Here is a 12,330-nt window from a genome sequence, read left to right on the forward strand (position 1 = left end):
GCAATGTCATAGCCCCCCTCCTCTTCACAATGACCTTTGCACGCGCTCATTAGATGCTTCAATTCAAAGGTTAAGGTTTGAGTCTGATCGTTGCTGCTCATGTGCATGTGTTGTTTCCTGAAACAGGAAGTTAGAATGTAAACTAAAAGCCCTGACTCTTCAACATGGAAACTAGGTGAGTCAGTAAGAAAAAGAATAATATTGGATTAGTTCATAACGTGATCAGCAAATGAAGGACATGAGACCTGGGCCAATGCAGAGAGGCTTACCCCGTATCAAGATATTTCTTGGATAAGGGGTAAGCCTCTCTGCATTGGCCCATCTGAATCTTTGCCCCAGGTGATGTCAAGCCTACCTACGAGCAAGTATATAAAGTTTGGCCACAATCCACTCTGTTACCTGTATAAAGAAATAGCTCCTAAGCTGACGATAGGTAGAAAACTCATCATTGGAACTTAACTTATAGCTGTATTCCCATCTACAAGGTCCTATCCCAATATGTAGTAGGTTTAATATTAGCAAACACCTCCAATTAGAAGTATAGTATAGTTCTTCTGATTGGCTATGCCACTTACCCCATGTGCAGGGCATTGCAGTAGCTCTAACAACTGGCTAACTTACTGTCACTATATGAGTGGTCATAACCATGTATACCTAACCTACTGTAATGCCCTGCACATTGGGTAAGGGACATAACGAATCAGAAGAACTATACTATATTTCTAATTGTAGGTATTTGCTAATATGATTATTATTACACCTACTACATATTGTGATAGGATCTTGGAGATGGGAATACCCCTTTAATGAAGAGATGAAAAACAGATGTTTATTTTTATGTGGTTAAAATTAGCATTTTTTAGGACATTGTTCATAAAGCATTGATAGATATTACTGTGTTTGATCTTGTATGTATTTCTTCCATTTTAGGTGCAGATGCAGTTTGTCAAAGTCTTTGCCTGTGGACCAGAGGCCTCGCTGCTACCCGTATTGGGAAGACGATGACTTTTCAATGCCTCTTCCTTTTGATCTCAGCAAAATTTTGACGAAATTGGAATATCTAATAGAGGCGGACTAAAGAAGAGGAAGAAATCTTCTGCATTGCTTCTCTGAGGAACACTCAATCGGCCTATCAACCACTAAGGTGTATAGTATAATAGCTAGAGCCAAGAAATGAGATTTTATTCCGATACTAGAATTGATTGACCATCAGAAGAACAGATCTTCAACACAACCTCACACACATCAGCTCTTCCATACAAATGGCTCAACATCCAGACTAGGCCTTCACTTCTTAAGCACTGATAGCCTATCCTACAGATAAGCCATAAATATTTTAATGTCGGAAAAAAATATTATTTCAATCATTGAACATTTTAATTAAAGAATAAAAAAACATAATGAGTATAAAATCTGAAAAAGAACACATACATAAGTGTTTTCTGCAATATGGGACTTGTACGCATAGACTTTTACTGTTTCCTGTTTTACCTTTTTATGCTTTTGACTTCAAATAAACCTTTTATTAAATGCTGTATTTTGAGGATATTACTTCTAGGAAAAAATATTCACTTAACGGAGTACCTTACAGAGCACCATGCATCGGCATGTGCACCGTAAATCAGCATGTGCACCGTGAATCGGCATGTGCATCGGCATGTGCACCTATGACTCCATACTACAGAGCAATAAGGACTTCTTAGATCTCCATACAGTCTCCGTGCACATGGCTGTTCCTTGAACTTGAAGCTAATGTCAGACTCTTCAGGAGCCAAATATTTATATATCCAATGAGGACAAAAAGTAAAAACTTTTCCCAACTTTTTTTTTTATAGGGGAAGGTTTCTTTGCTCTCCAATTCTTGGCACGAAGTACGTCTGATGCACTAAACCATAATTTTGGACAGAAAACTCACTTCGGTATCTAAGTAAACAACTTGTGACATAATTGATGTACCTAAAATAGATATTTTTAGTGCATATGTTCTAAACAGTGCTAAGCCTTAAGGCTCCCTATGGCCCATTCAGATGAATGTGCCTTTAGGCTCAGCAGTGTTCTGACATCTCCTAAAAAAGTGAGGATACAGCAAAGTCATTTGGTATCTATGCATGCCTATAGCTTATACAGTGATCCCTGGAGCATCTCTGTCACTGAAAGGTTTAAGGTGATGTGAAATGCCATGCCGAAGCTCAATAAATCTATCAGAAATATGTTGTTTGTGGGAGGCATAAACAAGAAAATGCTATCGTTGGTGTATGGTGGGCTAATGATTCACAATTGACAATGGTTTATCTCTGGAGAAGACACAAATAGCCACCAGGTCCCCAAAGTGTTGTCGTTAAGTAGCATAAAAAATGGTAAGAAATTAAGAAATTTGGCACTGGGATAATTTAGAAAAAAACAAAAAAAACAAATTGGAATAGTAATTTTTTTAGTGAGAAACTCCAAGTCTCTGTCTTAGGATAGGTGCACACAAAGGTTTTCTCTTCATCTGAGAAAACTGTCCGATTATTCTGATCAGAGTTTGATCAGAGTGGCATCAGTTTTTCTTAGAGGTGGAGAGAAAAACTTTTTTTCGACCCTTTCCATTCTGTCAGTCCGTGAAAATCGGACCGATGTTTTCACGGAACGATAGACTTGCATTGACGATTTTGTTCAAAATCGGACATGTCTCAGATTTTTTTCCTCTTACCATTCGATTCAAGGAAAAAATCGGACATGTGCACAGCTCAATAGAATATCATAGGTACAAATGCGATCCATGAAAACCACAGATAGCACTTGTCTGATATAATCAGTCACGTACACGAGCCCTTATGGTCATAATCACATACTTTAAAGATCCAGATGTAACTGTTAATAAAGTTTGAACCCATAAACCATTGACTTTTGGGTTCAGTTTCAGGACTTTGAATGGTATCTATGAAGGCTGGAACTTTAGGCAATGGGTTATATTGAACTTCACAAATCAGAATTCAGTTTTAGATGTAGTTTTCTTTATGGGCTATTTTTTCTTTGTTCCTTTTTTTGTGGTTCGGAGGCAAAACCAGTTGGTCTACGGAGAGTCCACATTGATACGATCTGGCCATTGGAACTCTTACAGCTTTTATCTTCCAACTCCAACTGGACTTTGGTGGCATATCAGAAGATGGGACTCTTGGAGTTGAGAAGCTTATCATCTACCTTGGGGGACAATCCATTTAAAGTAGTTGTCCGGTTAAAATAAGTTGTCACCTATAAAGAAGATAGACCTCACTTATCATCAAGTTATCACCTAACAGCTGGGTACCTCAGAATGGGGAACTTTTATACCTGTAAAGGCAGGTACAAACAAGCGTATTTTGGGTCCGAATGTGATCCAACAAAACATCAGATCGCCCTTGGACCAATGTTATTCTACGGGGCCGTGAACATCTCCAATTTTTTCCTTGGACAGATACTGACTGAGGAAAAGATCGCTGTATGCCCAAGTTTGATCTGATATTCGGGTCACACTCAGCACTGCGAGTCTATGAGTTTGTGGAAAATGTCACAATGCACTTGGATATCATCTGATTGCAGTCTGAATTCCACGGACTGATAGAATGGAGAAGATGGAGAGATTTTTTCTCCATCTTCTCCTCATCTGAGACAACTGGCTCACATTCTGATCTGAGTGTCATTTGCATAATCGACCCGATTCTCTTGGATGTGATAGTTGACGAACGTGGGCACCTGCCCTAAGAATGAAGATGCAGTGTGAATGTGCAACCTGCCATCCACTAATTTCCTATGGGGTGTTGAGCGCTGCGCTCAGTTTTCTCCAGCAGCCCCATAGGTAATAAATGGATCAATGGTCGGACATGTGACCTGCCACGCCATCTTGTAACCAAAAGTTTACCTATCAGTGCTGGTCCCTACAGTAGGACCCACCAATCAGCAAGTTATTCACATGATAACTCAATTTAACTGGACAACCCCTTTAAGGTATAATTTAGGGCTGACGGTGATCTTCTTCCCCTTTTGCGGAGATTTGGACCAGGATGAAAGAGGACTCGAGAGTAAATGGGAGTGACCGAGGCAAGAGTTTAGGCAATAAAACACAACGCTTATTGGAAATGTTCATAACTTTTTATTGTGCAATGTCCAAATATACAAATGACAATGTAGATCATAGAGTAAATGCAGATATGATCACCAACCGACCATGGAAAAAACAAAATGCCCCATCCCCCAAATACATGCCCTCAATTATCCACACTATTTCTCAACCCCCACCGTAAATGCTCTTGACTAGTTATCTGAAGAATTGTTTTTTTGGAGATTCAGTATGTTTGACACACTGTAATAATTAGCAGCGAGCTGTAACAGGAAACCTTGGGTCACAAAGGAAGCAAGGCAACATGTCCCATATCCAACAAGCAATCAGCAGGTGGACTTCATTACCAACTGCAGAGATGCAGCATGCATTTATGCTAATGGACACTGATTGCAATGAATCAAACATATTTTATACATGGCTGGATCTAAATGACTGACCATTTATCCACATATTCAATTTGTACAAGAGACATGCCACTCCAATTAGGAAACAGCCACTCACATTCTCTTCTCTTTTATTATTATTGTTATTTAGATTTCCTTTAAGGGAGATAATTAAAATGGTGGAGGATGCGGGCAGATAAAGTGCAAATTAACAAATGCCAACTCTCATCTTCGTTACTTGGAAGAATACAATGCTTCTAGTATTGTACCAAGGTCTAACGGTGCTGACACCATGAGTTGTCCTAGTTTTCTGTTTGGCGCCTATTTGTTGTAGCAAGATCTCAACTACTATGAGATAAATGTAAGTAGACAGATCTGAGATTTCCACACAAAAGAATTGTGATTTACATGAGTACCAATTATGGTCTGTCAAACCCATATTTTGGGTTGCTCCTAAATCGAGCCCAAACGTACACTCTTCATGACATAGAAGAACCTATGAGAAAGGACACGTTACAGTCCGAAATGCGTAAGGTTTCAAGATGGTTTTGGTTTTCCTGTTTATCGCATGTATTTTTGAATGGATTTCCTTGAATAAATTTGGATTTTTAAGACATCTTTTTGATGCTGAATTACAATCTGGCCCTCCTCTTCTTCATGACATAGGTAAGTTTGGGACTTCATCCAGTCAAAGAGTTTGACTATTATCTATTGTTCTTGGACCTCTACATATCCCCATCACATTTCTTGATTTCCAACTCTGCAAACTCAAAACTTGATGCAGTTGTCCCACCTTCCCCAAAAATTTGAAATGGCAGGGATGGTTATAAAACATTAAAATGAGATACAGTGAAGGAAATAAGTATTTGATCCCTTGCTGTTTTTGTAAGTTTGCCGACTGACAAAGACCTGAACAGTCTTTGATTTTAAGGGTAGGTTAATTTTAACATTGAGAGAATATCCCCCCCCAAAAAATCAAGAAAATCACATTGTATAAGTTAGATACATTTTTTTTGCATTTTGCAGTGCGAAAGCCTTAGTTACTTACCGGTAACGGGATGACAGCACCACGAGAGAGGATCCGCCCATCAAGGACAGGAAACCTACAGGTTAAAAAGGGCGGCACCTCTCTCCCGCCTCAGTTTAAGTTAACAGAGCATGAGAGGACCGCCAAGGTTAATTACAACAAGACAAATTCATTTTAAGCCAATGACTTTAACTTCCCCCGAGGGTGCAAAAAAGGAAAATAACGCTACGGGGGAACAAAACACCAGTGTAGGGAGGGAATATAAGGGTGCTGTCATGGGCTCCGAATAATCCCTTTACCGGTAAGTAACTAAGGCTTTATTCGTACTCCCATGACAGCACCACGAGAGAATTACAGAGACGAAAGGAGATTAGGGAGGGACCTCAGCCTGAAGCACCCTTCTCCCAAAGGTGAGATCAGAGGAATCTCCCAAATCTAACCTATAATGCCTATAGAAGGTGGAAGGAGAAGACCAGGTGGCAGCCTTACATATGTCTTCGATGGAAACCCCCGTCTTCTCGGCCCAGGAGGTTGACACTGCTCTGGTGGAGTGTGCCCTCAACCCCTCCGGTACTTCCTTATCTCCCGAAGAGTAGGCGAGGGAGATGGCCTCTCTAATCCACCTCGCAATTGTAGCTTTTGAAGATTTACAACCTTTCCTAGCCCCCTGATGGCATATAAATAGGGAACTATCTTTCCTAAAACTCTGTGAGACCTCCAGATATTTAAGTACATACCTCCTAACATCAAATGTGTGTAGTTTCTCCTCTTTCTGATTTTTAGGGGGAAAACAGAAAGTTGGAAGATTTATCTCTTGAGTCCTATGAAATCGTGAGACTACCTTTGGAAGAAAAGCTGGGTCAAGCCTTAATACAATTCTATCATCCAGAATTCGAGTAAATGGTGGGGATATAGAAAGCGCCTGTATGTCACTCACTCTTCTAGCTGAAGTCAGGGCAACTAACAGGGCTGTCTTAAGAAGAATAATTTTATGGGGCTCGAATCTAGGGGCTCGAAGGGAGGGTTAGTCAAGGCATTTAAGACCAGGTTTAAATCCCAGGGAGAGGATCTGGTTTTAATAATAGGTCTACACCTAAGAGAGGCTTTTATAAACCGTGCTATCCAATAATTAGCCGCTATATCGAAGGAAAATAAAGCTCCTAAAGCCGAAACTTGTACTTTCAATGTACTAGTGGTAAGGCCCTGTTCTAAACCCCGCTGTAGAAATTCTAGTATCTTCCCAATAGGAACTCCATCCTCTGGTTTGAATTTTGAAAAGGACAGGAACCTCCTCCAAGTTCTAGCATAGATGTGGGTAGTAACGGGTTTTCTGCTACATAGGAGAGTGTTTACTACATTTGTGGAAAACCCTTTGCTGGTTAACAGTGCCCTTTCAAATTCCATGCTGTTAAATGGAGATTTGAGGGTGGAGGATGGGAAACCGGACCCTGAGTGAGAAGGTGTGGAATCTCCGGAAGAACCCAGGGGTCTCATATTGCCATTCTCCGGAAACAAGAGAACCATGGCCTCTTGGGCCAAAATGGGCATATGAGGATCATTCTGGCTTTGTCTGCCCTGATTTTCCTTATGACTGACGGAAGCAGGACCATGGGAGGGAATGCATATGCCAAAGGAAACTCCCAGGGAATCAAGAAGGCGTCCACTGCCAGGGGCCTTTCTCTGGGGTTTAGAGAACAAAACATTGCCACCTTCCGATTGTATTTTGTCGTGAACAAGTCCACTGTTGGCAGACCCCACATTTCCACAATCTTGGAGAATATCTGAGGGTTCAAGGACCATTCTCCTTCTCTTAGGGAATTGCGGCTGAGAAAATCTGCGCTGACGTTCTCTTTTCCTCTTAGATGTACAGCAGAAAGGGAGAGAAAATGATCTTCTGCTTTCTGAAGAAGTCTGTCTGCTACTCTCATTAAGTCTTTTGAACGGGTTTCCCCTTGATGATTTATATATTCTACTGTGATTTGATTTTCCGAGAGTATACGGACATCCTGGCCCTGCAAATATACAAGGAACCCATTGAGCGCATGATCAACTGCCAAAAGTTCCTTAACATTCGAGCAAAACTGTACCTCATTCTCTGACCAGGTCCCCTGAATTAAGTTACCTTCAAAATGAGCTCCCCAACCTGTAGCACTTGCATTCGTAGTCAAGACTGCAGTAGGTTTACTTTCCCAAGGGACTCCCCTAGAAAGATTAGTGTATACCAACCACCAACGAAGAGATTGTAAGGAGCGAGGGGCCAAGGTAAACTCCTGGTCTAGATGTCCATCTAGAATTGAGTCGTTACATAATATATCCCATTGAAGAGCCCTTGAGTGAAATTGGACCAACGCACCGCGGTAAAACTTGAGGTCAGGGTCCCTAATAATGACATGACTTTACGGAGTGACATATAGGGTCTATCCATACAATGTTTTACTAGGCCCTGGATTTTTGCAATCTTTTCTTCTGATAAATGGCATAACAGTCTTTCTGAATCTAAAATGACCCCAGGAACTGTTGAGCCTTTTGTGGGGTCAACCTAGATTTTTCCAGATTTAGAAACCAACCTAGGCCTTCTAGGACCGAAATTGTCACTTGAAGGTGGGCTTCGCATTGTACAAATGAGTTCCCCATTATCAGGAAATCATCCAGGTAAGGGATTATTAAGATGTCTTTTTCTCTTATATGGGCCATAACTTCTGCCACTAGTTTGGTAAAAACTCTCGGGGCTATAGCCAACCCAAAGGGAAGGGCAGTATACTGGAAGTGTTTAACAACCCCTCTTATTTCAATGGCCACCCTTAAATACTTCTGATAATCCTTATGAATGGGAACATGGTAATATGCGTCTCTAAGATCCAGGACTACCATATAACAGTGGGGGAAAAGTAATTTTATTATCGTTTTTAATGATTCCATTTTAAAGGTATCTATTTTAAGAAGGCTATTTAAGGATCTTAAATTTATGATTGTCCTGAAGCACCCATCTGGTTTGGGGACCAGGAAGAGCGGGGAGTAGAATCAGTGTCCCTCTTCTGTTTTTGGAACCTCAATCAGGACGTTTTTCTTTATTAGGTCTTGAATCTCCGATACAAGGGCAGTCTGCCGCTCTGGGGAGGAACTAGAGGGAATAATCACGAATCTTCTGTAAGGAAGGGCTTTCAATTGAAATTTAAGACCAAATCTAATTAGGCTTAGAATCCAATTGCTATGTGAAATACGTTCCCAAGCCGGGAAAAACAATGACAATCTCCCTCCCACCTGGACCGATTGTGATTCCCTTGGCTTCTGCTCATCTCTGGAAGAAGAACCAAAGAGTAGGCCTCTACCTTTGCGACCTCTTTCTTCGAATTTCTCCTGTTCTCTAAAAAATCTTCTTCGGACCAACTTCTTTTTCTGAAATGATTTCTTAAAAGAGGGTAGAGATACAGACGGAAACCCCTTCTTAGGATCTCCAGCTTTTTCCAAAAGTTCATCCTTGATTCGGCCGAAAAGATATTCCCCCTCACAAGGAATTGTACAAAGTCTAGACTTCGTTTGTACATCTCCAGGCCAGCATTTAAGCCATAGGGCTCACCTAGCAGCATTTGATAGAGCTGATGATTTCGCTGCTAGTCTAACCGAGTCCGCAGACGCGTCAGCCAGAAAGGCCGCTGCACCCATGTGGTCGAAGGGGAGAGAAGACTTTTTTGATGCTTTAGCAATGGCAACATCTAGCCTTGGTGCCTTTGATCAAGAGGAACTTGCGGCATCATCAAACGGATGCCTCCTTTTGAAGGAGGGGGGGATGCTATCCTTCCTCTCTGGCTTTTGCCACTCTATCAATGAGATCTTTAATTTTAGTATTCATGATAAAACATCTCTTCTTTTTCTGACCTAATCCCCCAAAAATTACATCCTCCAAAGATTTTTCTGGTCTAGTGTCCACAATGCCCATGGTAGTCTGGACAGCTTTCACCAAAGCATCAACCTCATGCAGAGGAAAACATTGTCTATCAGACTCGCTATTAGAGGAAGAGAGGGAAGAGGAGGAAACGTCTGAGATATCAGAGTCTGAGCCTGGCTGAGGGTCCTGAGGAGAATGCCTGGGCTCAGAATTCCCTCGCAAAGCCTTGTCTATTTCTAATTTAATTAAAGTTTTTAGACCTAAGGAAAACCCCGGGGTTTCTTCCGTCATCACCTTGTCAATACAAGGTTGTCACAATTTTTTAATATATTCATCAGGGAGCGGATTGCTGCATAGGGCACATTCCTTATGTTTTGATTTAAATGAACATTTCTTGCTCTGAAAAAATTATAGACAGAGAAATAGAGGAAGAATTAGTAGAACTTTCACGAAGATTCCACTTACCCCCTGGAATATGTGGTACCGTAGAAGCAGAGGAATCCTTATTAACTGGCGGAGGATCACGCCGAACAACAGGACCTTCCTTCCTGCTTTTTGCGGTGAACTTCCTAGTCGACCGACTGGACCCAGACCGGGAACGCAGTTGTTCTTGCTGAGGTGATAGCTGCTCTTGTGAATCTTCCATGTTGCCAAAAGAAAACAATGGGCTGGGAAGCACCTCTGTATGCTGCCAGGTCCTTTTCATACTGGCCATACATGGTACCGGTGTGGTGGGTCCCCGGAAGGAACCTCCCCTCCCCAGGTGGGCTAATCACTGTCTCCCAGCAGCACTGGCGGGACGCCCCTCATCAGCGGTGAACAGGCTTCCGCTCCTCACTCGCTCGCATGCGGTCCCATACTTCCTGGCTGCGTGCGAACCATGCCCACTTCTGGCGGAAGGCTCCTGCGCACCGGAAATACGTCACGGCCGCGCCTGTCATGTTCCCCGCCAGCGCAGCCCAGATCTCCTGCATAGTGTAGCGGGGGGGTTGCCCGCATACGGACCCACCCACACATAGCGGACCATCCACCTCCGCAAGATGGGATGTCACGCTGACCGCAACGCACACGGAGGTGCCCCAATGAGCCCTGCCGTGGCGTCTCCAGAAGTTCAGGACCGACTAGGGCAGGAACTTCACCGCCCCAGGCACCCTGTCTATTCCATCTGGGGCAAGAGACCTTTTTCTTCATCCTGCAGGTAAGCCTGATATGTCTCCCATCAAGGACAGGAAACCTAAACTGAGGCGGGAGAGAGGTGCCGCCCTTTTTAACCTGTAGGTTTCCTGTCCTTGATGGGCGGATCCTCTCTCGTGGTGCTGTCATGGGAGTACGAATAAATAAGTATTTGATCCCCTACAAACCATTATGAGTTCTGGCTCCTACAGACCAGTTAGATGCTTCTAATCAACTCGTTACCTGCAGTAAAGACAGCTACATAGTCACCTGTATAAAAGACTCCTGTCCACAGACTCAATTAATCATTTAGACTCTAACCTCTATAACATGGGCAAGACCAAAGAGCTTTCTAAGGATGCCAGGGACAAGATCATAGACCTGCACAAAGCTGGAATGGGCTATAAAACCATGAGTAAGACGATGGATGAGAAGGAGACAACTGTTGGTGCAACAGTAAGAAAATGGAAGAAATACAAAATGACTGTCAATCGACATCGATCTGGGGCACCATGCAAAATCTCACCTCGTGGGATATCCTTGATCATGAGACAGGTGAGAGATCAGCCTAAAACTACACGGGGGGAACTTGTTAATGATCTCAAGGCAGCTGGGAACATAGTCACTATGAAAACCATTGGTAACACATTATACCTTAAAGGTTTAACCCCTTTCTGACGTATGACCTAATAGTACGTCATGGTGACCTGGGCCGATTGGACCAATGACATATTATTAGGTCCTACGCGATCGCGCCCTCACACAAGCGATTGTAGCATTGCGGTGGCAAGAGGAGGTGATCGGGATACTTACCTCCTCTTCCGGCCTCCAACGCTGTCTGCCGTGGCTTCCCGGGTGTCGTCATGACAACACCCGGGTCACCAGTCAGCAGGAAGATTCTTTGGTCATGCGCAGTGCATGACCAAACTATCTTCTCCCTGTGCAGCACTGACAGCCTGTATAGCACAGGAATGGTGCTGCATTCCTGTGCTATACAGGCGATCAGAATAAAAAAAGTGAAAGTCCCAGAGTGGGACACAGAATAAAAGTCCAAAAAGTGTTAAAAAATGGAAAAAAAAATTGTAAAAATATAAAAAAAATAATAATAATAATAATCCACCAAAAATAAAAATATAATGTACCCATCAATAAATATTATAAAAAAAAAAAACAATAAAAGTACACATATTTGGTATCACCGCATCTGGAACGACCTGACCTATAAAACTGTCCCACTAGTTAACCCCTTTAGTGAACACGGTAAAAAAAACAACGCAAAAAACAATGCTTTATCATCATACCGCCAAACAAAAAATGAAATAACACGCAATCAAAAAGACGAATATAAATAAAAATGGTACTACTGAAAACATCATCTTGTCCCGCAAAAAACAAGCCGCCATACAGCTCCATCAGCCAAAAAATAAAAAAGTTATAGCTCTCAGAATAAAGCAATGCAAAAAAATATTTTTTTCTATAAAATAGCTTTTATTGTGTAAAAGCACCAAAACATAGAAAAACTATATAAATGTGGGACCGCTGTAAACGTACTGACCCGAAGAATAAAACGCTGCCATATCAATTTTACCACGCGCGGAACAGCATAAAAAAAAAAAAAAAACATAAAAAAAATTCTGGAATTGCTGTTTTTTGTTTATTCTGCCTCTCAAAAATCGGAATAGAAAGCGATCAAAAAATGTCAAGTGCCTGAAAATGGCACCAATAAAAAACGTCAAGTCATCCCGCAAAAAACAAGCCGTCATATGACTCTGTTGGCCAA

General features: G+C 42.0%; 1 protein-coding gene across 1 annotated transcript in view; it reads left to right on the forward strand.

The window, feature by feature from the left end:
• FTO (FTO alpha-ketoglutarate dependent dioxygenase) overlaps positions 1-1,537 on the forward strand; it is a 289,914-nt gene extending 288,377 nt beyond the window's left edge. The window contains exon 9 of the mRNA XM_073659382.1: positions 931-1,537. Coding sequence (XP_073515483.1) covers positions 931-1,078 — 148 coding nt within the window. The 3' untranslated portion in view covers positions 1,079-1,537. The remainder of the gene's footprint in view (positions 1-930) is intronic.
• Positions 1,538-12,330: the final 10,793 nt, after the last annotated feature.

Source organism: Phyllobates terribilis, unplaced genomic scaffold (genome assembly GCF_046119375.1).
Source record: "Phyllobates terribilis strain yellow unplaced genomic scaffold, ASM4611937v1 Scaffold_13__5_contigs__length_258822181, whole genome shotgun sequence".
NCBI classification, from domain to species: domain Eukaryota; kingdom Metazoa; phylum Chordata; class Amphibia; order Anura; family Dendrobatidae; genus Phyllobates; species Phyllobates terribilis.